Source organism: Stegostoma tigrinum, chromosome 19 (assembly GCF_030684315.1).
Source record: "Stegostoma tigrinum isolate sSteTig4 chromosome 19, sSteTig4.hap1, whole genome shotgun sequence".
NCBI lineage: Eukaryota > Metazoa > Chordata > Chondrichthyes > Orectolobiformes > Stegostomatidae > Stegostoma > Stegostoma tigrinum.
Window position 1 is genome coordinate 1201390 of NC_081372.1, and position 25649 is coordinate 1227038.

The window sequence follows — 25649 nt, forward strand, 5'->3', positions numbered from 1 at the left end:
CCATGTAAAAGGCTCTGTATAAAAACAAATAGGTCTTTTCTTGTGTTCTTTACAGGCTGACTTGCTGAGTTACACTGGCCGTGAGTGTAGGGATGGATGACATGAGAGGGGAAACAATGGTCAAGTGGTATTATCACTAGATGATTAATCCAGAGGCCCAGATAATGTTCTGGGGAACAGGTTTGAATCCTGCCATGGCAGATGGTGGAATTTGAATTCAATAACAAATCTGAAATTAGGAGCCTAACGACAATGAAACTATTGCCTGGTTCACTAATGTCCTTTAGGAAACAAAATTGCTGTCCTAATTCTGACCTACATGTGACTCCAGTCCCACAGCAATGTGGTTGACTCTTAACTATCCTTTCGACAATTAGAAATGGGTAATAAAATGCTGGCCTAGCCAGCCATGCCCATGTCCTGTGAGAAGTGGGATGGTTTTTTTCCTGTGTTCTTTTTGGAGTAGAGAGCTGGATGACTACCCACTGGTTAGGAGATTGGTCTGTGGTACTCTCACATTCTAACAGCATGCTTGGTATGAATATTCTAAACATAACAGTAAATTGCTTCCTTGACCTTGAACAATTAGAATATGGAATGCAATGGAGGCGGTAGAATTGCAGGTGCTGTGTATGCACTATTTCTGGGAGAATATTATCTTGGGGTGACTAGGCAGAGTGGATACTGCCTGTAGGCCCAGGTTAGGGAGGTGGGGAGAATGATCGCAAGCATTGTCTCAATTGGTGATGGGAAGCAGCAATAATAGAAACCAATCTCACCAAAGAACCTCAATCTTGACCGTTTCAGTCAAAGGATCCACTCAGTGATCCAGTATTTGGTAATTATAGCCAATCAACCTCTCCGGCACTGAAAATGAACAATTAATTATACGGATTCTCAATCCTTCAGCTTTTAAAAATGGCAAATTTACAGTTTTTGCCTTTCATCTCTTTCCTACATTTAATCCTTCTTTCCCTTGCTTTATTGCGTTTTCTATCTGATTTGGCATTGAATTTGCCCATTCTAATTTACAGTTCCTTTATAGTCCTTGCATTATTAATTTCAGAATCCTTCAGTTGGATTGGTTAAGGCGATAAACATTATTTGACCCGCTCAGTATGGTTTTGATGATTGCTTTCTTTCTGTGACATTATCAGCTTACACTTTGTAGATTGTCACAAATATTTAAAAGCCAAACTTTTCTTAAGTCCATTTGAAGCCCTGCAGCAAATTTGGCGTGTTATTTCCTAGAATTAGGGACCCTAGCTGAACTGAAAGATTATGCTGTTTAATGCCAGTACGTAAATTTTAACCAGTGAGGGGACTGAGCTTATAATTGCTGGATATCTCTATGAAGGGTCTAGGCCCGAAACGTCAGCTTTTGTGCTCCTGAGATGCTGCTTGGCCTGCTGTGTTCATCCAGCCTCACATTTTGTTGTCTTGGATTCTCTAGCATCTGCAGTTCCCATTATCTATGGGGAGGCTCATTGCTTTAGTCTCTACCAAACTAATTGTTCTATATGGCTTTCCAACGGCTAAACTTTTAAATCCTGTGTTTAGGGTGGAGAGAATATGCTGTTATCAAAAGAGGAAGTTGTTTGTGTTCAATGCAACGTTGTAAAGAAGTTGCAGCTGAGGGGGGTGAGGCAGGAAATATGGGTGTCATTACTTAACAAAGAAAAACTCACCAAAATCACAGCACCAGTGGCAGAAAACAGCAAAGGATATTTTTTGTAGAATCATAAAATAGAACAGAATATAGAAGCAGATAGAGACCATTCAGTCTATTGTGTTTCTGCCAGCTCATTGGAAGAGTTATCAAATTGGTCTTACTTCCCTGACCTGTTTACCAATATTTATGATTCTCTTTAGAAAATTATTATTGAATCTGTTTCCACTGCTCTTCCAGGGAGCACATTTCAGATCATAATGACTTACTTGGTTTTTAAAAACTAAATTCTCATGTAGCCTCTGATAATCCATGTCCCCCTGGTGTCTGACTTGAAACTGGAATTTACTGTATTTACTCAATCAGAGCACTTCAGAATTGTGAACACTTCCATTAAATCTCCTGTAACTGTGCTGTCGCAAGAGCAATCCCACCATCTCCAGTTTCCATGTGACTGAAGTCCCTCTTCCCTGGTACTATTTTTCCAAATCTCCACTGCAGCAACTCTGAGGCCTTGATTTCATTTCTAAAGTCTGGCACCCAGAATTTAAACACTATTCAATTTGGGGCGTAAACAGTTTGCTTCCATATCTAATTGCTTTCTGAATAAAACAAAGAATCCTGTTTGCCTATTATTCAAGTAGGCAGAACGTGGGTCGGCAGGAGCAGGGGCAACAAGGTGTAGAGCTGGATGAACACAGCAAGCCAAGCAGCATCAGAGGAGCAGGAAAGCTGACGTTTCGGGCCTAGGCACTTTTTCTGAAGAAGGGTCTGGGCCTGAAATGTCATCTTTCCTGCTCCTCTGCTGCTTGGCCTGCTGTGTTCATCCAGCTCTACACCTTGTTATCAAAGATCTTGCAACATCTGTAGTTCCTACTATGTCAGGAGCTGCCATGTTCTTGCTGCAACTGTACAGGGCATTGGTAAGACCACACCTGAAAAATTGTGTGCAGTTTTGGCCTCCTTATCTGAAGAAGGATGTTCTGTTCATTGAGCGAAATATGAAGAAGGTTTACCAGACTGATCTTGGGAAGGTGGGGCTGATGTAAGGGATTGAGTATTCACTAGAGTTTAGAAGAATGAGGAGGAGGAAATTTCATAGTAAACTATAAAAATTCTAATAGGATTAGACAGGGTAGATGCAGGAAGGATGTTCTCAATTACTGGAGTTTCCAGAACCACGGGTCACAGTCTAAAGATAAGGGAAATGTCTTTTAGAACTTAGATGAGAGAATCACCCAGAGAATGGTGAGGCTGTGGCATTCTCTGCCAAAGCATTAAATGTTCTCAGGAAGGAGTCAACTCTTTGAGCCTAGTGACGTGCTGGTTTGCAGGACTTTGACACTGTGGATTATTTCCACTGGGTTATGAAAGCTAAGGTTCTCTTTCTAAAATTCACTATTAGATTGGACTACTGTGATGTACAACCCTCAGATATTTCACACTCTGCCCAGCGTAGTGCTCCAGACTACATGAACAAACAGACCATGTGTTCAAGGGAGTGGAGTCAAATTCAGACCCAGGATCCCTGCAGCCGTCAGTTATAGTATTATTCATTCACAGGCCTCATTCTCACCTTCCCCCTTCCCTGGACAAAGATTCAATCCTGATTGAGAGTTATCACCTTGAGAATTGGATGATAAAAATGGTTCTAGCACCTGTCTGAGTGACTTGTGACTTGTTTACTGGAGCAACTGGTTAAGTGGCTTGATGACATCAATTGCCTGAATCTCTCCACCCCTCTCTCTTACTCCAGCCTCTCCCTATCAAAATGCTCTGCCCCCTTCTTTTTGTTCAAACCCCAACCTCACCATTTCCAGCACCTACAGTCCTTTCTGTCTCTATGTCTTGATGAGTCTGGGTCAATTAAGGGAAAACTCTGGTGGACACCTCTTGGGCTTTTCAATTTACTGAACAGAACACTATGATTTCCAGACCGTGTGAATGCTGCCTTACTGTGCACTTTCAGATAGACTGTGCTGCAAGCTGCAATATAAAATGTTTAGAGTTTTCAGTGTGAGCTGACTATTCACTGTTGGCCAATTAATTTTCCATGTGGATCTTTCTCTTTACAAATTTTTTATTTATTTGTGGGATGTGCGTATTGCTGGCTGACCAGCATTTATTGCCCATCCCTAACTGCCTTCGAGAAAGTCGTGGTGAGGTGCCTTCTCGCACCACTGCAAGTCTATGTGCTGTGGGTTGACCCACATTGCTATTAGGAAGGGAATTCCAGGTTTTTGACCAGCAACAGTGAAGGAACAGTGATCTATTTCCAAGTCAGGATGGTGAGTGGCTTGGACGGGAAACTTGAAGGTGGTGGTGTTCCCATGTACTTGCTGCCCTTGACCCTTTAGATGGAAATTGCCATGGGTTTGAAAGGTACTGTTTGAGGATCTTTGAATTTCTGCAGTGCATCTTGTAGATAGTACACACTGCTGCTACTGAGCGTCATTGGTGGAGGGAATGGATGCTTCTGGATGTGGTGCCAATCAAGCGGGGTCTGCTTTGTCCTGGATGGTGTCAAGTTTCTTGAATCTTGTTGCAGCTGCACTCATCCAGGCAAGTGGGGAGTATTTCATCACACTCCTGACTTGTGCCTTGTAGATGGTGGACAGGCTTTGCGGAGTCAGAAGGTGACTTACTCGCTGTACCATTCCCAGCCTCTGACCTGCTCTTGTAGCCACAGTGTTTACGTGGTGAGTCCAGTTGAGTTTCTGGTCAATGATAACCCTCAGGATGTTGATAGTGGGGATTCAGTGATGGAAATACTGTTGAATGCCAAGGGATGGTGGTTAGATTGTCTCTTTTTGGTGATGATCACAGCTTGGCATTTGTGTAGCATGAATGTTTCTTGCCACTTGTCAGCCCAGGCCTGGATATTGTCCAGATCTTGTTGCATTTGAACATGGGTTGCTTCAGTATCGGAGGAATTGCAAATGATGCTGAACATTGCATAATCATGGGCAAACATGCACACTTCTGACCTTCTGGAAGGAAAGTCATTGAAGCAGCTGAAGATGGTTGGGCTGAGGACACTATCCTGAGGAACTCCTGCAGAGATGTTCTGCAGCTAAGAGGATTGGCCTGCAACAACCACAACCATCTTCCTGTGTGTCAGGGATGACTCCAACCATGGAGAGTTTGCCCCGAACACCCATTGATCCCAGTTTTGCTAGGGCTCCTTGATGCCGCACTCATTCGAATGCAGCCTTGATGTCAAGGGCTGGCGTTCTCACCTCACCTCTGGAATTCAGCTCTTTTGTCCATGTATGGAGCAAAGCTGTAGTGAGATTAGGAGGTGAGTGGCCTTGGCAGAAGTAAAACTGGATGTTGCTGAGTAAGTGCTGCTTGATAGCACTGTTGATGATACCTTCCATCACTTTACTGATTGAGAGTAAGATTAATGGGGTGGAAGTTGGGCAAGTTGGATTTGTCCTGCTTTTTATGTACAGGTCATACATGGGCAATTTTTCATATTGTTGGGTGGATACCAGTGTTGTAACTGTACTGGAACAGCTTGGCTAGGAGAGCGGCAAGTTCTGAAGCACAAGTTTTCAGCTCTGTAGTCGGAATGTTGTCAGGGCCCATAGCCTTTTCAGTATCCAGTGTCTCTGAACTTGCTTGATATCATGTGGAGTGAATCGAATTGGCTCAAGACTGGTATCAGTGATGCTGGGGACCACTGCAGGAGACCGAGATGGATCATCCACTCGGCAGTTTCGGTGGAAGATTGCTGTGAATGCTTCAGCCTTATCTTTTGCACTGATGTGCTGGGCTCTCCCATCATTGAGGATGGGGAAATTTGTGGAGCCTCCTCCTCCTCCAGTGAGTTGTTTAATTGTCCACCACCATTCACACCTAGATGTGGCAGGACTGCAGAGCTCAGATCTGATCCATTAATTGTGGGATGGCTTAGCTCTGTCTGTCACTTGCTGCTTTTGCTATTTGGCGTGCAAGTAGTCCTGTTTGGTGGCTTTGCCACATTGACACTTCATCATCTGGTATGCCTGGTTCTGCCCCTTACGTGCCTGCTGGACTCTCCAATGAACCAGGATTGAACCCCTGGCTTGATGGTTGAGTGGGGGATGTGCTGGGCTATGAGGTTACAAAGTACAGTTCTGCTGCTGTTGATGGCCCACAGCGCCTCGTGGGTACCCAGTCTTGAGTTGCTAGATCTGTGTGAAGTCTGGTCCATTTAGCACGGTGATAGTGCCACAACACGATGGAGGTTGTCCACAATGTGAACGCAGGACTTTGACTTCATGAGGATTGTGCAATGTTCACTCTTAACGATGCTTTCTTGGGTAGATGCAGCTGGCCGATCGGTGAGAATGAGGTCAAATATGTTCTTCCCTCTTGGTTCCCTCAACACCTGCCGCAGACCCAGTCTAGCAGCTATGTCCTTTAGGATCTTACCAGCTCGATCAGTAGTACTGCTGCCGAGCCACTCTTAGTGGTAGACATTGAAATCCCCCACCCAGAGCACATGTTGTACGTATTTACTCAATATTTCCTGCTGACCTGACTCTTTTTAATGGGTTATGTCAGGTATCCCCTGACAATCACTGTTCTTGATATGGCAGCCCCTAACAATCAAGGGGATGGAATGATATAAGCCCCACCCCTCTCCTCTGTTACCTGTGGTTGGATAATGTTATGGTGTGGGTTTTGTGGGGCAGAGACTGAGTCACACTGGGCTTGGGGCAGAGTAGAGTCACAATCGGCAGCTGTGCTAAGTCTGTCAATGCCCCAGGTCGGAGAGTGGAATTAGGAGCAGATTTCATGATCCTGCTCAGCTGTGGCGGATTGCAGTTCACGGACTCTTTAAAAAGAAGCTATTCTATTTCTGTAGATGTTATTTGATAGCTCAAATTTTGAGATGTCTGTGAAATATATTCTGCCCATCTCTCTGTGTTAGTACACCTTGCAAATGGAACAACTGTGTGCTAAATATAGTCCAAGTATGGGGGGTTTGTCACAATACTATCAATATAAATAGTGTACATGGGAGGAGAAGCCTTTTGAAGGAACTGAAGCTTCAAAATTGATTGTTGTAAAACTCATGAAGTGAAATTTTTGGACTTCAAATATTCAATATTTAGACCTTGTGTAGTGAATGAACATCCCAACCGATGTTAAAGTCAGCCAGCTATCTGAGACTGAAGCTCAAGCTGTAATATGGGGAAGAAGCTGAGTTGGATCATCGCTCAACAACTGTTTCTGTTGAGTCCGGTAGCATCACTTTGTTGGGATTTTTTTAATATATATAATCATGGGATGTGGGCATTACTAGCCACACCATAATTTACTGCCCATCCCTAATGGCTCAGAGGACCATTGTAAAGACTAACCACTAAGAATAGATTGAGAAGAGGACAGTGAATGATGGCAGCCTCATTTTGTCTTTAACTATGAACATAAACATCGACTCACTAGGTAGCAATCTAAAGCAGGAATGCTGACCGTAATAAGAGTAAACCATATTGTTGTGGGTCTGGAGTCGCTTGTAGGCCAGTCCAGGTAAAAGGATGGAAATCTTCCGTCTTTCAAGGACAGGAATGATCGAAATGGTTTTTACAGCAATTGCCAATGGTCACCATTAGGCCATCTTTTTATTCCCAATTTTATATTGAATTCAAATTTCTCCGTTTGCCGTGGGCCAATTTGAACCCATGTACCCAGAACGTTAACTTAGGGTTCTGGATTACTCAGTCAATGACATCACATCACAGCAACAGTGTAATGGTATAGTCTACACTTGCTTGTATTTCTTGTCACTATCTGTAATTGTTACTGAATATTTCCATTTTGGACGTTCTGAGAAAGGGGAAATTATTGATGAAGCACCTGAAGATTGTTTGAGCTTGGACACTGTCAATAGGGCCTTCTGTAATAGCCTGGAGCTGAGATGATTGACCTCCAACAAACACAACTGTCTATTATGCCAGGTATGACTTCCTTCAGTGGAGAGATTTTCTCCTGATTTCGTTGGAATTCAGTTTTACGAGGGCTCCTTGATGTCACTGTCAGTCAAATATTTGGCCTTGCCACTTAACTCTCCAATTGTCACTAGCTACCATATCCCTTGGTTTGCCAAGAGACCCAAAATCTGTCTACCCAATCCTAAGTGTGTTCAATAATAGTGCATCCATAACCTTCTGAGGTAGAGTCTTCCAAAGTGTCAGGTAGATGTTGATATTGAATCTGTACTGGAACTCCTTGACTAGGGGCACATCAAGTTCTAAAGCACGGGTCTTCAATGTTGTTCCTGGAATGTTGTCTGGCCCCATAGCCTTTTCTGTATCTAATACCTTCTGTTTTTTAACGTGATGTGGAGCAAATCAAATTGGCTGAGGACTGGCACCCGTGATACTGGGGTTCTGTGGAAGAAGTCAGGATTGAATCACCCACTCAGCAATTCTGGCTCAAGACTGTTGTTGCGGATGTTCATCCTTTTTTTGCACTGATGTGCTGAGGTCTTCCACCATTGTGGATGGGGATATTAATTGTCCATACCATTTATGACAGGTCATAGCAGCACTAAGGAGTTTAGTTATGGGATTATTTGTGGATGTGCTGTGTCTGTAGCATGCTGCTTACACTGTCCAGCATGCGCGTTCTTCTGTTAATTGTCACAAATCAATCCTAATGAGTATGATTATCCACCTAGGAGCTTCTGTGTCACCGGTCAAAAGATACAGCCATAATATATTGAGGTACTACAGGATATAATTTCCTTTTTGGCCAATAAAGTACTTTACAAAATAAGCAGTGGTAGTGAATGTTGGAGAGTCAGCAGTCAATTAGCACACAGCAAGCTCCCACAAGCACTCACTTGCTACAGAACTGTTATTCCGTTTCAGTAATTCTGTTTGCAGGATGAATAATGCCTGCAACATCTTTGCTCTTTTCTGAAATGCATGGCACCTTTATATCTGTTTGAGATGGTAGCATTCTGACAGGTGAAGCTTGGGGTTTATGTGCAAATGAGGATGAACTAATATTATCTCTCACGATCTTTGTAACTGACTCATCTGTTCGCTGTTTTCTTCCAAGAATCTAGTCACAAATTAGTGTTATACATTCAAGTATGAATTAGTAAGAAGTTCAGGATGTTAAGTTTGTAGTTTCCAAATAATAGTTCTATTAATAAAAATGTTGCAGACAATCTTAGAATATTTCATCATGCTCATCTGACACCTTTAGCAGCAGCTGTTGCTAACAGCTACTATCTCCTGACCATCCTGCGATGTCATCAGATTAGAGTCATGCTATTAGTTATGTGTCTCGCCAGATTTCTGAAACATCATGGCTGGCCATCCAACTCAGTATCCCGTTCCCACTTTTTCCCGACGTTACTTGATCCCTTCGCTCCCATGAACAATATGTTTCCTTCTTGAAAACATTCAGTTTGGCCTCAACCGCTTCCTGTGGCGGAGAATTCCACAGGTTCATCACACTGTCTGGGTGAATAAATTGTCCTTATCTCAGTCTTAAATGGCTTACCCCATATCCTTAAACTGTGACCCCAGGTTCTGGAGCCCCTGGTCATCCCAGAACATACCTCCCATGTTTACCCTGTCTAATCTGTTAGAATTTTATATGTTTCTATAAGATCGATCCTCATTCTTCTAATTCCAGTGAATGTAGCTCTAATTGATCCAGCCCCTTTTCTTACATCAGTGCTGCCATCCCAGGAATCAGTCTGGCAAACCTTTGTTGCACTTTCTCCATCACCAGAACATCTTTCCTCAGATAAGGAGACCAACACTACTCATAGTATTCCAGGTATGGTCTCACTAGGGTCCTTTACAATTGCAGCAAGATATTCTTGCTCCTGTACTCTAATCCTCTCACAGTGAAAGCCAACATACCATTTGCCTCCTTCACCGCTTGCTGTACCTATATGCTTTCAGAGACTGATGTATGGGAACACCCAGGTCTCATTGCACCTGACCCTTTCCCAATCTATCACTATTCAGATAATAATCTGCCTTTCTGATTTTGTTACATTACACTGCATCTCCAATGCATTTGCCCACTCAGTCAGCCTGTCCAAACCACACTGAAGCATTGTCCCCACTAATCACTCGCAAAATGTCACAGTTTATTCCTGCTCTTTCTTTCCTGTTTGTCAACTGGTTTGCTTTCCACCTCAGTACAATACCCACAATCCCCTGTGCTTTAATTTTACATGCTAACCTCTGTTGGATATTCTCTTTCCTTCTTAGAATAACCAGTTGTCAACAGGTAAAAATCTGAGGATTTTTATTAAGAAGCAGTGACAGTTATGTTCTGGTTGCCGTGAATCTGTGTGTGACTGATTCGATTCTAAGTTCGGCTTGCATTTTTAAATATTGAGACGCTGGTAGCTTTTATCTAATTACAATTCATTTTCAAACCTTGTCCTGAAGTGTTCAGTGCGCTTCTGAATGAGCCTTCTCTATTCTGGTTGGGCACAAGCCAGGGTCTTACATAACAGACTAGGGGTGTTTGAGGTTTTCAGCGTTGCTTTGAGGACATCCTTAAAATATTTCCACAGTCTTTCTGGGAGTGTCTTGTCATGACCAAGCTCCGAGTAGAGCAGTTGCTTCTGGGGCCTGGTGTCAGGCGAACAGATAACATCCTAGCAAGAGGAACTGGTTTTGGATGACTGACACCTCACTGCTTGCTGTGTTGGGCTGGGGAAGATAGTGCTGTTAGACCTCCTGTTGTGTAGTTTTCTTGATCCATCGTGTAATGAGGGCAATTGATAAAATTCCAGGAATGTGGAATGTCAGTAATGCTTAACTGTAGCAGTGGAATTAATTCCCCTTGCTCTGCACACGCTGACTTATCCATGTCCTGATCAGGAATCTCAGACCGTAGCCAATTGAGCAATCTGAGAGGAGGAAAGCAGGATTGCTGTTTTTAGTGACAATATAATAATGTTTGGTTGAAGTCTCACTGTAACATGATTCCATTTGCCCAGGTTAATAGGAATTTAAAACCCTGATGAGGAATTGCATTTTTTGCCCCACTTGTGGGACATGGGCATCGCTGGTTGGGATAATATTTATTGCCCCTGGAGAATGTGGTGGTGAGCTGCCTTCTTGAACTACTGCAGTCCATGTGCTGGAGGTAAACCCACAGTGTCCTTTAGGGAGGGAGTTCTAAGATTTTTTTCCCAGTGACAGTGAAGGAACGGTGGTACCGTTCCAAGTCAGGATGGTGAGTGGCTTGAAGGGGAACTTAGAGTGAGGTGGTGTTCCCATGTATCTGTTGTCGTTGTCCTTGTCCTTCTAGATGGAAGTGGTCAATGGTTTGGAAGGTGTTGTCTGAGGATCTTTGAATTTCTGCAGTGTGTCTTGTAGATGGTACTCACTGCTGCTACTGACCATTGGTGGTGCAGGGGATGTGGTGGCAATCAAGCAGGATGCTTTGTCCTGTACCGTGTTGACCTTCTTGAGTGTTGAAGAAGCTGCACCCATCCAGGCAGGTGGGGAGTATTCTATCACACTCCTGACTTGTGCCCTGTAGATGGTGGACAGGCTTTGGGGAGTTTTTGGACGTTACTCACTGCATTTGCTAGCCTGCTTGCTTACTAGCCTTTGTCCTGCTGTTGTAGCCACTGTGCTTATGTGGTGAGTCCAGTTGAGTTTCTAGTCAGTGGTAACTCTAATGATGTTGATAATGGGATAATCACTGGTTATGCCATTAAAGGTCATGAGGTGATGAATAGATTGTCTCCCATTGACTACTTCTTCTAACTTTCAATATGAATTGGCATAGTGATAATGTCATTGCACTAGTAATCTAGAACCTCAAGTTGGTGTCCTGGGGGTGTAACACTGGCAAATAGCAAGCTTTGAATTCAGTGGAAGAAAAAAAGTACTGGTATAAAAACTGGCGTAACGGTGACCGCAAAACCACCATCGATTGTCTTCGAAACCCACCTGATTCATTATTATTTAGGGAAGGAAATCTGCCATTCTTACCTGGTCTGGCCCACATGTGACTCTGGACCCAGAGCAATTGGGTTGACCCTTAACGGGCATTAAAGGGTTAAACAGCAATTAGGATGAGTAATGAATACCCATTTCCTGTGAAGAAATAAAGAAAAGCATCAAATGCTTTATGTGACACTTTTAAGTTAGTGATATGTTAGTTATTGCTCATTGTGCCCAGCTTCATTTCTGCGCTTCAACATCTTACCTTTTTTTTATTCTTCTCTAGGGCGGTTACCCAGTTTGGGAGGATTTCATTTCCAAAACTACAAAGCTGCAATCTCACTTAAGGTATTAATTTATTAGCCCAACTTGGCAAAAGTAGGGTTTTTTTTTGCTCTTTACCTGATCTAGGCAGGGTTTGGGTGCACAGGTTCCCAATTATCATCATTCAGTTGATCATTTGAGAGTGCCAGCAGGCCATTCAACTTGTGAATATGACACAGTGGATCAGTGATTAGCTCTGCTGCCTCTCTGTGCCAGCGTCCTGGGTTCACTTCCACCCTTCGGTGACTGTCTGTGTGGAGTTTGCACATTCTCCCTGTGCCTGTGTGGGTTTCCACTGGGTGTTCAGGTTTTCCTCTGCAGCCCAAAGATGAGCAGGTTAGGTGGATTGACCATGCTAAATTGCCCTTAGTGTTCAGGGATGTGCAGGCTCTGGTGGGTTAACTATGTGAAATGTCCGGTTCTGGGGAAAGGTTGGGATGCTTTTCAGAGGGTTGGTGCAGACTTGATGGGCTGAATGGCCTTTATCCGCACTGTAGAAATTGTATGATTCTAAACCTCCCTTGGGTTCTCTCTCTCTTTTCTTCCCTCTCTCTTTGTCTCCTCCTTCATAGGATCCCAACAATGTGGAAACAGGTCCTTCGGCCCAACAAGTCCACACCGAGCCTCAGCATCCCACCCAGACCCATCCCCTTATAATCTACCTGAACACTATGGGCAATTTAGCATGGCCAATCAACCTAACCTGCACAGCTTTGGACTGTGGGAGGAAACTGGTGCACCCAGAAGAAACCCACACAGACACTGGGAGAATGTGCAAACTCCAGACAGTTGCCTGAGGCTGCGCACCCTCTTTTTCGCGCGCGCGCGCCCTCTCTCTTTTTCGCTCTCTCCCTCTCTCTCTTGCGCGCATGCTCCCGCCCCTCCCCGTCTCTCTCGCACGCGCGCTCCTGCCCCCTCCCCCTCCCCCTCTCTCTCTCGTGCGTGCACGCGCTCCCGCCCCCTCCCTCCCTCTCTCGCGCGCGCGCGCTCCCGCCCCCTCTCTATCGCGCCCGCCCTCTCTACAACATACCTCTGTTATTCTTCTTTCTCACCATTACCCTGTTACAGTCACAAAACGCATCACTTTTTCTCCACAGCTTGTATAAAAATCCCAGCAATTCCTGTGCCTGCACTCACTCTATTCCTTCCAGAGTATATCAACTGCACTGGCCCCTGTCCCCATAGCACTGCATTACCTTGCCTGTGTTCCTGTTTCTTTTAGACACACCTGTGATCTTTGTCTCAATCAGTCTGTGTTCAATCAGTCTGTGTTAAATCATTCTGCACTCCCAAAATCCAGCAGACTAAAGAATTGCTCTGCCTGATCCCCAACCAGCGGAATTTGTCTTGCCTTATTTCCAGTGTAGATATTTTCTAAACTACCTATTAGAGAAACTAATATACACTTCCAGAGCAGGTGGGACTTGAACTCTGTCCTCCTAGCTCAGAGATAGGTACATATCATTGTGCCACAAACCTTATTAACTTCATAAAACTCTCAATAGTTTTAAAGGCTTCATTAAAATTTCTTGAGATAGTAGGAACTGCCGATGCTGGAGAATCGGAGATAATAGACAATAGGTGCTGGAGTAGGCTATTTGGCCCTTCGAGTCAGCACCACCATTCATTATGATCATGGCTGATCATCCTCAATCAGTATCCTGTTCCTGCCTATCTTTAAGAGCTCTATCCATCTCTTTCTTGAAAGTATCCAGAGAGTTGGCCTCCACTGCCTTCTGGGGCAGAGCTTACCATATATCCACCACTCTCTGGGTGAAGATGTTTTTCCTCGACTCTGTTCTAAATGGCCTACCGCTTATTTTTAAACTGTGTCCTCTGGTTTTGGATTCACCCATCAGCGGAAACATGCTTTCTGCCTCCAGAGTGTCCAATCCCTTTATAATCTTATATGTCTCAATCCCTTTATAATCTTATATGTCTCAATCAGATCCCCTCTCATCCTTCTAAACTCAAGTATATACAAGCCCAGTCGCTCCAATCTTTCAACATATGATAGTCCCGCCATTCTGGGAATTGACCTTGTGAACCTACGCTGCACTCCCTCGATAGCAAGAATGTCCTTCCTCAAATTTGGAGACCAAAACTGCACACAATACTCCAGGTGCGGTCTCACCAGGGCCCTGTACAGCTGCAGAAGGACCTCTTTGCGCCTATACTCAATTCCTCTTGTTATTGAAGGCCAGCATGCCATTAGCTTTCTTCACTGCCTGTTGTACCTGCATGCTTGTTTCATTGACTGATGTACAAGAACACCTAGATCTCGTTGTACTTCCCCTTTACCTAACTTGACTCCATTGAGATAGTAATCTGCCTTCCCGTTGTTGCCACCAAAGTGGATAACCACACATTTATCCACACTAAACTGCATCAGCCATGCATTCACCCACTCACCTCACATTTCACACTGCCATCCAGCTTTGTCATCAGCAAATTTGCTAATATTTCTTTTCATGCCTTCATCTATGTCATTAGTGTATATTGTAAACAGCTGCGGTCCCAGCACCGAACCTTGTGGTACCCCACTGCTCACCGCCTGCCGTTCCGAAAGGGACCCGTTTATCACTACTGTTTGCTTCCTGTCAGACAGCCAGTTTTCAATCCAAGTCAATATTTTGCCCCCAGTACCATGTGCCCTAATTTTGCTCACTAATCTCCTATGTGGGACTTTATCAAAGGCTTTCTGAAAGTCCAGGTACACTACATCCACTGGCTCTCCCTTGTCCATCTTCATAGTTACATCCTCAAAAAAGTTCCAAAAGATTAGTCAAGCATGATTTCCCCTTCGTAAATCCATGCTGACTCTGACCTATCCTGTTACTGCTATCCAAATGAGTCGTAATTTCATCTTTTATAATTGTCTCCAGCATCTTTCCCACCACTGACGTCCGGCTAACCGGTCTGTAATTTCCTGTTTTCTCTCTCCCGCCTTTCTTGAAAAGTTGGACAACATTTGCCACCCTCCAATCCGCAGGAACTGATCCTGAATCTATAGAACATTGGAAAATGATTACCAATGCGTCCACGATTTCTAGAGCCACCTCCTTAAGTACCCTGGGATGCAGACCATCAGGTCCCGGGGACTTATCAGCCTTCAGACTTAACAATCTATCCAACACCACTTCTTGGCTAATATAAATACCCTTCAGTTCGTCCATTACCCTAGGTCTTTCAGCCATTATTACATCTGGGAGATTGCTTGTGTCTTCCCTAGTGAAGACAGATCCAAAGTACCTATTCAACTCTTCTGCCATTTCCTTGTTCCCCATAATAAATTCACCCGTTTCTGATTTCAAGGGCCCAATTTTAGTCTTAACCATTTTGTTTTTCTTTTCACATACCTAAAAAAGCTTTTACTATCTTCCTTTATATTTTTGGCCAGTGTGCCTTCGTACCTCATTTTTTTCTTTGCATATTGCCTTTTTAGTTATCCGCTGTTGCTCTTTAAAAGCTTCCCAGTCTCCCGGCTTCCCGTTCATCTTTGCTATGTTATACTTCTCTTTTATCTTTATACTGTCCTTAACTTCCCTCATCAGCCACGGCCGCCCCTGCCTCCCCTTCGGATCTTTCTTCCTCTTTGGAATGAACTGATCCTGCACCTTCTGCATTATATCCAGAAATACCTGCCATTGTTGTTCCACTGCCATCCCTGCTACGGTATTGTACTATTGAACATTTGCCAGCTCCTCCCTTGTAGCTCCATAGTTCCCTTTGTTCAACTGCAATACTGACACTGTCGATTCTCCCTTCTCCCTCTCAAACTGCAGATTAAAACTTATGGTCACTACCTCCTAATGGCTCCTTTACTTTGAGGCCCCTTATCAAATCTGGTTTGTTGCACAACACCAGATCCAGAATTGCCTCCACCCTGGTAGGCTCCAGTACCAGCTGTTCCAAGAATCCATCTCGGAGGCACTCCACAAACTCCCTTTCTTGGGATCCAGTACCATCCTGATTCTCCCAGTCCACCTGCATGTTGAAATCTCCCATAACAACTGTAGTGATACCTTTGCGAAAAGCCAATTTCAACTCTTGATTCAACTTGCACCCTACATCCTGACTACTGTTTGGGGGCCTGTAGATAACTCTCATTAGGGTCTTTCTACCTTTAGAATTCCTCAGCTCTATCCATACTGATTCTACATCTTCTGATTCTATGTCCCCCCCTTGCAATGGACTGAATATCATTCCACACCAACAAGGCCACCCCACCCCCTCTGCCCGTTAGTCTGTCCTTTCGATAGCACGTATAGCCTTGAATATTCATTTCCCAGGCCCTGTCCACTTGAAGCCACGTCTCAGTTATTCCCACAATGTCATACTTCACAATTTCCAACTGAGCCTGAAGCTCATCCACCTTATTTCTTATGCTTCGTGCATTTATATATAATATTTTTAATTTGTTAGATAGCAAGGTGGAGAGCTAGATGAGCACAGCAGGCTAAGCAGCATCAGAGGAACAGGAAGGCTGACGTTTCGAGTTGAGACCCTTTTTCAGAAAAGAAGGGTTCTGAAGAAGGTTCTCGACCCAAAATGTCAGCTTTCCTCCTCCCCTGCTGCTTGGCCTGCTGTGTTCATCCAGCTCGACACCCTGTTACCTAAGTAAATCTCTCGGTCTGCTTATCCTGATTGTAATTGGCCCAGTATTTCAGAATTCATTTTGCCTTTCCTTTTAAGCTGTGATGGTTGGAGGAGGGTTTGTCACTGTAATTCCCAGGTGTTGAAAGATTTTTGCCTTGTCTGGTTTTAAACGGAAGACCCTGGTTTTTAAGTAGTGACTCTACAGTCCTAGAGGCAGTATACCTTTACCAGCCAGTGTTTGAACTATATTGTGAGAGTATCGTTAACATAATTAATACTCCGTTTTTACTTTAGGACCACCATTGTAATTGCTGGATCCTTTCTCGATGCTTTTCAGAAAGTAGCTGATCTGGCAACTAACACACGAGGTGAGTGAGGCGGGCTCTTCAGCTGAGTGCATTGACGATTACTAATCAGTTGCTTAAGTACTGTTTGAGATCCATTTAGCTATTGAGCACCTGTAGTTGAAGAGAGAGGCACATTTATCAAATGGTAACAGTTCATTTGGCCAGACTGCTCCATTGCCAGTTACAAATAAGCCTCCTCTCCACCATCAGTGTTTCCTTCTATTCTTTTCTCCCTCACTCCGCCTGATTCAGTGTGTGCTCCCTTGACATTGTTGTCTTTACACAATCCTTCTGTAGGGTCACCAGGATCTGGAGCATTTGTTAGTTTGACCTTGCCCATCTCTAATTGTGTTTCGGCCAAACATGTCTGTAATTCTCTGCCTGAAAGACTGCAGTCAGAAATCACGTGACACCAGGTTCAGTCCAACATAAAATTTATACATAAATGATCAAAAGTTCACACCATTGATCTTTTACTTAAAAACTCTGTGTCCGATGCCACCTCTCACTCACACCTGAAGAAGGACTGAGGCTCCAAAAGCCTGTGTTTACAAATAAACCTGTTGGACTATAACCTGGTGTTGTGTGATTTCTGACCTTGTCCACCCCAGTCCAACACTGACACCTCCACATCATGAAAGATTGCAGACTGAAAGCAAATTCAGTAGCAAGTTCACAAGGAAACAAAATACGTACCTCAGGAATTTAAATTTGTAGTATTGTGGGGAAAGAGCAGGCGAGTGCGACTACTCAGGCATCAGCATCAGAGAGCCAGCATTGGAAAAGCGGGTGGAATGACCTTTTTCTGAGCAATAATATGAAATTGTCATATGTTAAAAATATTTAAAGGCCAAAATATATAACCTTTGAGATTATATGGGGATGCATTGTAATGTTGTCCCAGTGTTGCCTTTAGAATGTTCAGGAGGCTGAGTTTATAAACTGCAGTCGTTTTGTTAAATGGAATCTAAACTGAGCTGTTCATGTTCTTTTTAATGGTTCGGGAGCCAGGCTAGTCCTGGGATTTGCACTGATGTAAGCAAGTGTATTTGATGGATCATGTGACTTGCAGAAAGCTGTTATGAGGATATTTTCCAGTGAGGTGTGCTGTGATTCATTGCAAGTTCTCAGAGAGGTAACAATGCAGGGTGAGCTGTTTAAAACCCCATCTTGTATTAATTGTGTCCAGCACCTGGCAGTCCGTAATTCATTCCTTGACGTGTCTGACTTTGCCTGTGGAGTCCAGCGGGTACAGCTGTTCCCAAAATGAAAAACAGGATTATCAAACATGACCATGTAGAGATGCAACCACTGCAATAGAGCTTTTCAAATTTAACCCTCTAAACACCACAAGAACAATGGGTTGTCTTCAAGCTCCTAAACGTGAGACAATCAGCAGTCTGTCTGGCAATTCACTTGACATCTCTGCGTGTGCATAATCTGTCACTATCCCTTAGTAACTCATTCCACCAGTTCTCTGATTCCATTCTCCAAGCATCCTGGAAATGCTTGGTTTTTGAGATAACAAGGTTTAGAGCTGGATGAACACAGCAGGCCGAGCAGCAGGAAGGCTGATGTTTTGGGCTGAGAGACCCTTTTTTCTGAAGAAGGGTCCAGGCCCAAAACGTCTGCTTTCCTGCTGTGTTCATCCAGCTCCACACCTCATTATCTCAGATTCTCCAGCCTCTGCAGTTCCTGCTATCTCTGAAACAATGCTTGGTTTTCCCGTGTGTCTGCTGTCCTCGTCCTTCTAGGGAAGTGTAGTTGCTCAGGCCCATCTTGTAGAATGAGCACACTGTTGCTGCCACACGTAGTAGTGGAAGAAGTAAATTACCTAATTTAATGGAGTGGTTCACAGAACCAGTCAAGCTTTGTCCTGGATGATGTTGAATTTTGTGAGTTGCACACTTTGAGAAAAGGTGAGAGTATTCCATCACGTTCCTGACCTTATAGGCAATGGACAGGCTTTGGGGAGATAGGATTCAAGCTATTCTGTGCAGAATCCCAAGCTGTGACCTATGAGGGAGCAATGTGTTGTCAGGGGAGCACTGTCATTGCAGTTCAGAGCAATATACCACTCTTATGTGCCCTGAGGTTGCGAAAGGTGCTACGGAAATGCAAGTATGCTTATTTTCCCTTACATCTGTGCTTGCCTTTGCCATCCTTTTCCTTTTCTGTTGACGCTGAGCCCACTTTGGCAGGTAGTACGGAAAATCAGTAATAGATTGACTACTGCGCAGTGGCTCTGACCGCCATCATAATGAAATACTTTGAAAGGTTAATCATGGCTCACGTTAACTCCAGCATTCCAAATTGCTTTCATCCTTTGCATTTCGTCTGGTGACACATCAAGTCTGCAGCAAATGCCATCTCCCTGGTCCCACACTCATCTCTTGAACATCTGGATAACAAGGATATCTACATCAGTCTCCTACTTACTACAGCTCCACCATCAACACCACAATTCCAAACTCCAAGACCAGCGTCTCTGCTCCACTCTCTAACTGGATCCTCAACTTCCTGACCCGTAGACCTCAACCAGTAAGAATGTGTGACAACGTCTCCTGCGGGATAATCCACAACACCAATTCCCTGCAAAGTTGTGTACTCCTTTTTCACTTGTGACTGTGTGGGAAAATTCTGCTCCAATTCTTTTTATAAGTTAGCTGATGACACTACCGTGTAGGTCACACCTCAAGCAATGATGAGACAAAGTTCAGGAAAGAGATTGAGCGCATAATAGCGTGGTGTTAAGACAAAAATCTTTCCATCAACATAAACAAAATTAAAAAGCTGGTCATTGACTTCAGAAAGCAGGATAGAGGGCACACCCCTGTCAGCATCAATGGTGCTGAGGTGGAGATGGTTTAAAGCATCTTTAGACTGGTTCTTTAGACTGGTATTCACCAACAGTCTGTCCTGGCCCATCCACGTCCACATGTCAGTCAAGAAAGCACACCAATGCCTCTACTTCCTCAGCAGGCTAAGGAAATTCAGCATGTCCACAAAAACTCTTATCATTTTTTATAGATACACAATAGAAAGCATCTCATCTGGATGCATCACATCATAATATGGTAACTGCTCTCCCAAGACTGCAAGAAACTAAAGAGCATTGAGAATACAGCCCAGCCCACCACACAAACCAGCCTTCCGTCCCTTAACTCCACCTATACTTCCTGCTGCCCCAGGAAAGCACTGACCATAATCAAAGACCCTCCCAACCCCAGTTATACTCTTACACCTTCTTCCAACAGGCATAAGATATAAAAGTTTGAATACATGTACAAACAGATTCAAGAGCAACTTCTTCCCTGCTGTTATCAGACTTTTGAAAACGCCTCTTAAATGTTAATGTTGATCTCTGTCTCTCTGCACTTTCCCTGCGGCTGTAACACTATATTCTGCACTCCGTTTTGCTACCCTGAATAGTTTTGTATAGTACGAACTGCCTGTAGATCACACAAAACAGCACCTTGTTGTATCTTGGTCCATGTGACTGCAGTAAATCAGACCAAATCAAAATCCGATCCGTAGCCCAGTGAAAGTGAGGGAACTAGAGGGCTTGGTGTGTGGATTACTGAAAGTTAATATGCAGGCAAAGCAAATGATTAGAAAGTAAATGGGATGTTAATATTGTTGCTAAGGGAATGTAATGAAGTAGATTTTATTACAGCCGTTCGAGGCCTTACCAATTCTACATCTGGAGTACAGTTTATAATTTATTTTTTTTAAAAATTGCTTTAGAAGCAGTTCAGAGAATGTTTGACTCATTCCTGGGATAAAGGGTTTACCTTATGAAGAAAGATTAAATAGATTGAATAGAATGGCTATACCATTTGGAGTTTAGAACAATTAAAAAATGATCTCATTGAAAGTCGCAGGATCTCCGGGAGGTGTGAAAGGGTGGATACCGGCAGGATATTTCCCCTTATGAGGGATGCTAAAACCAGGGGATGTAGTTTAAGAATAAAATACTTAGAGACTGTAAGAATTAGACGGATGGGACGGCTCTCTGTGTTGTTGATCTGTGGAATGCCCTTCCCCCGAAGGTGTTGGACACTGGAAATTTTGCTTTTGTTCAAGGCCAGGTTGCATGGCTCACTGATAAGCCTCAACTCTGGTGCCTATCAGGGGTTGGAGATAGAAAAGTTGAGACCACAACCAAATGTTATTAAAAGGTGGAGTAGGTTTAAGAGGCTGCTCCTATGTTCCTATTATTTATTGATTCGAGGCTTTACTTGTCACACCCATCTTCCTCTTGATTCACTTGCTCACTCTTCTAGGACCCTAATCGACCAGACTCTAATCGGACATCCAGTTTGCTTACTTTGAAAATCTCTCAGCCCTCTTTTCAATATTTTTCCATGCCTGTCTTTCAATTTGCAGCAATATATCCTGTACCCATTCTCTGTTACTTTGCCTACTGAATTTCTCCCTCCCTCCCAGGATCCTATCCAACCACTTGTTACCCTCCTGCTAGCAGGAGATCTGGACCTAGTTTCCTTCCCTTTGTCCTTTTGTTCCTCACTGTTCCACTTTATCCAAGGCATCTTCTAGTTAGTGCAATAAGTACCTGCAAAGGAATTGAAAGGCACTACTCTGACCTAATTCCTCAGAACCTCAAATCCAAAGAACTCCTCACTCCCCTTGTCCCAGCTGCTTCAATCTTCAGGCTTTTAAAACTGAAGGCTGTGCTCATGCAATTTCTCTCCTTCTGTCTCTACAGCCTGTAAGGACAGGGGCAGCTTCTTGATGATTTTAAAAAAAAGTTCTTGTGTTGCTTTTTCCAGGTTATGATCTGGGACAAGGTTTACTGTATTTTTCCACTTGCCCTGCAAAGCTCAGTTTGTTCCTTCAATAAAGAAATATCTGTTCCAAAGATTCAAATATCCAAGTTAAATAAGACCAGTAAAATATTGGGATATTATTGCCAGTAAGTTCACTGTGAATGTAGCCTTCTGTTCAAATATAGTCTTAGTTTCAAACTCTTAGTTTCAAACTACTTAATGTTGTTTTCTGTGAATCTGTAAGTCTCTCTCTAGGCTAAGTGAATTGAATTTGGTGCAAATCCCAGGAGCCAGCTCATAGACAAGGTTCAGTTTCCCAGCATTGCAAATAAAAATGAATCCAATATAAAGACAGCTTGTTAATATGCGCGGTAATGTCTGGAAACAGTTCTTCACACAAGGGAGTGAACGTTTGCAACTGTATCTCCTGAGATTTGTTGAGGCTAGGGGTGAGCTGAAAACTTTGAAAATAAGTTTGTTAGATTCTTTTTGAGTTAAGGCTAATATGGCGTATAGGAAACAAGGCAGGTGGATGGAGTTAAGGTGCAGATCTGTGAGCCATATCTTTTTATTCTTTACTTTTGATTGTGGACTGATTCAGAGAAAGGACTGTTTTAAAAACCAAGGAATGTAGAAAGGCTTACTGCACTTAAAAGCAGCTTACCTTATACTCATTATAAGTGCTGTTTACACTGCAGTTTGTTCAAGTAGTGGGAGAAGTTAGTATGGACAAGCTGGAGCCAGGGGCTGTGTATGGAGGGAGATTCCGCTGACGACAAATCGCTGATTGGTCCGTGGGCTGATCACTTATCTATAACAGAGGCCTCTGTCTGCCAGTAACTGTATATTGGCTCCCAGGTAGCTGAACAGCTTGTTTTGTGTGAATGTTTGGACAGAAACCATCAAACCTCAGAAAAAGAAGGGGCTGTCCTCTCTGCACTTCAAGTTTAAATGAAGTCGATTTAATTCCTCTCAGCAGTTGGTGTAAGCTGTGGTTTTTAACCAATAATTCAGAGACATTGCACATGTGGAACGGTCAGTCCTCCCAAGCCAACGGCATTATCTCAGTGAGCCATACTGACAGGGATCATTGAACTGCCTCCCCAATCTTTCCCTCTGCCCATAACACCCATTTTCTTTGTATGCCTATCTGCATATGTACAGGGGAAGCTTCAGTTTCAAATTCAGCAAAGATCTAGACAACATCCAGGTTAGGGGTTGACAAGTGGTAAGTAACATTTGAGCGACACAGATGCCAGAGATTGACCGTTTCCAACAAGGTATGATCTAACTATACCCTTCTTAATGCAATGGCATCACCATCTGTGAATCCCCTTGTTGACCAGTAGTCAAACTGGACCAGCATCATAAATATTATGGCTGCAAGAGCAGGTCAGAGGCTAAGAATCTGGTGGAGAATAACTCCCCTCCTAACTCCTGAAGCCTGTCCATACACTGCACATCATAGGGCAGAAATCAACATGGCAATGGAGTAGGTGGGCTGAGCCCTGGGCTCATCTGTTCCCATCAACTTTCTTTTTTTTCTTAATTTGGCTGTTTTTCTTTACGTCTTTTTTTTTGTTTTCTTTTTGGCATTTTAGATATGGAGAGTGGTGGATGTGAGGAAGGAGTCCTCTCCTGGTGTGATGATCTTGCCTGGTTTGGGGGTGGGGGGGCATCTTTGTCTTCAGCTTCTTGGTGTTCCAGTGGCCTGGCTTGACAGTCTAATCTAGGTGTAGCAGTCTTTAGCGGAGATTTCCAGCCCAGTATTCCAGCAACCTGGCATGGTGGTCTCGTCCTGGCGTGGTGGTCTTGCCCTGGCTGCATCTTCAGTTCTAGTGTTCTGTAATCAGCTTTCCCTGAGCCCAGGATCCGTTATTATTAAGTATGGTCTGTCATTGATGTAGGTGCCATGGTGGAGTGACTTATAAAGCTTTTCCCTGTATTTTTCATGCAAAAGTCCACTTGACAATAATAAATGTCTGTTCGGTTCAGATGTTTGATACAATACTCCCCACTTCCCAAGATGAGTGCAGATCCAACAATACTCGAGCTCAATACCATTTAAGAAAAAGCAGTCTGTTTGGCATCCCATTCACAATCATCAGCATTCAATCCTTCCAATACAGTGGCAGTGCTGCATACCTTCTCTGAAATGTGCAGCTGGCCAAAGTATCTTGACAACACTCTCCAAATCCACAACCTATCCCATCTGGAAGGACATGGGCAGCAGCAGATATGTGAGAGCACTAACACTACCACCTCCAATTCCCCTCCAAGCTACTTACCATCCTGACTTGGAAATATATTGCCCTTCCTTCACTGTCGCAATCCAGAACTGGTTTCCCAAAAGCATTGCCCTTGCACCAGTTGGAGTACTGTTGTTTAAGAGGATAGCTTTTTCAAAGGCAATTAAGGATAGGCAATAGATGTTGTCTTAGCCAGTGACCTACCACATCTCTTAAATAAAAAGCCCACAGATACACTCATTTCAATTCCCTATATGAAGAATAACACTTCTTAATCAATATATCATGTTAATTGCTCTCTTGGGGCTTAGTGTCACTGACCATTTTTTTAAACAGACTTCAGTCTTTCAGGACCTGGATAAATGTATCATGTCCCATAAGAATTTATTGGAATTTAAGAGGGACCATGGCAGGATTGATAAGGGATGATGATACAGTTCTAAGCAAGATAGGAAATTTGATGGCATTAAGAATGAAGCCCATTTAGCTTGAGTTGAGAAACAGTGATATAGTGAAGATCCGAACACTAATCAGAAGAGACCAGCAAATTTTAACCAGGTACGACAAAAATAATCATGTTACTGACAAAAGATAATTTTGTTGAATCTTTTCGTCTTTACTCATCAGGACAAATTGTAGGAATACCTATTTAAGAATTCATTTGTATGCGAGGTGAGTGCTGATTGGTTGCCTTTGCCATTGAGAGTGCATGAGTTAACAATGATTTTACAGTTAACGTGTCAGGCTTTATTTGAATGTTAAGCCAGGCAGGTTGATTCTGATTAGCCAAGGCATTGTTCAGAGAAATGAGCCAGTGAATTTCTGTCAACTATTTTGTTGAGTTGAAACAGGATAATGTGTGTACGATTTTTTCTGCCTGTGAAGAACAGGGACCTGTCAAGTGAGTGTGCAACACTGAGCCTGACTGATAACCCTAAACTGGCTGCCAGTGTAATTGTTCACAAATTCTAGATTACCCAGCAAGTATTGTGGAATCACATCTGTTTTTGGATAGTGTGTTTCACAAAACTGAGCTTATTGGCTATTGGTTAGTACCACTGTTAGGTCAAAATCCTTCAACTCCCTTTCTAACAGCACTGGCTGTTCCTACTGTCCAATGACGTTAGAGGCTCTGGAGGTAACTCGCCATCACTTACTCCAGGAATGCATATTAAATGCTGGACCAGCCAATAAAACCCACATCCTAGGAACAAATTTTTTTTAAAAATCATAAAGATGAGTGTTACTAAACTACGTCTCCTAGACCCAGATGGAATGCATTCCTGTTTGCTGAAAAAAGCAAAAAATCAACCTAGCAGAGGCATTTGTCATAATCTTTCAGTTCTCATTGGACACAGGAGTAGTGATAGAAGACTACATTATATCGCTGTTGATTGAAGTGGAGAGGGATAAAGTAGAAGCTACAGATCATATCTGTCAATGTACTATCTATGTTTGATAAGTTATCAGAAATCAGTATAAAGAACAGAATAAACTTGATATTTTGAGAAAGGAAAACTGGAGCAAATTTGTTAAAGTTAATTTGTGTCTGACTATCTTGATTGAATTGTTTAAGAAGGTAACCCACAAAGTTGATTTTGCTAGTGCAATAGATGATGTAGATTGGAATTTTAGGAGGTTTGTTAAAAAGCTGAAAGGCAGTGGAATTTGATCGAAGTGGGTTGTGGTGCAAGGGATTGGCTCAGTGACAGGGGTAGATGGATGTCTTCAGACTGGGA

General features: G+C 43.3%; 1 protein-coding gene across 2 annotated transcripts in view; it reads left to right on the forward strand.

Annotated features, from left to right (window-relative positions):
* Nucleotides 1-25649, forward strand: part of mtss1 (MTSS I-BAR domain containing 1) — a 161586-nt gene that overhangs the window by 21768 nt on the left and 114169 nt on the right. For both annotated transcript variants that reach the window (XM_059652674.1, XM_059652675.1), the window contains exons 2-3: nucleotides 11888-11949; nucleotides 16819-16892. In XM_059652674.1, coding sequence (XP_059508657.1) covers nucleotides 11888-11949; nucleotides 16819-16892 — 136 coding nt within the window. The remainder of the gene's footprint in view (nucleotides 1-11887; nucleotides 11950-16818; nucleotides 16893-25649) is intronic.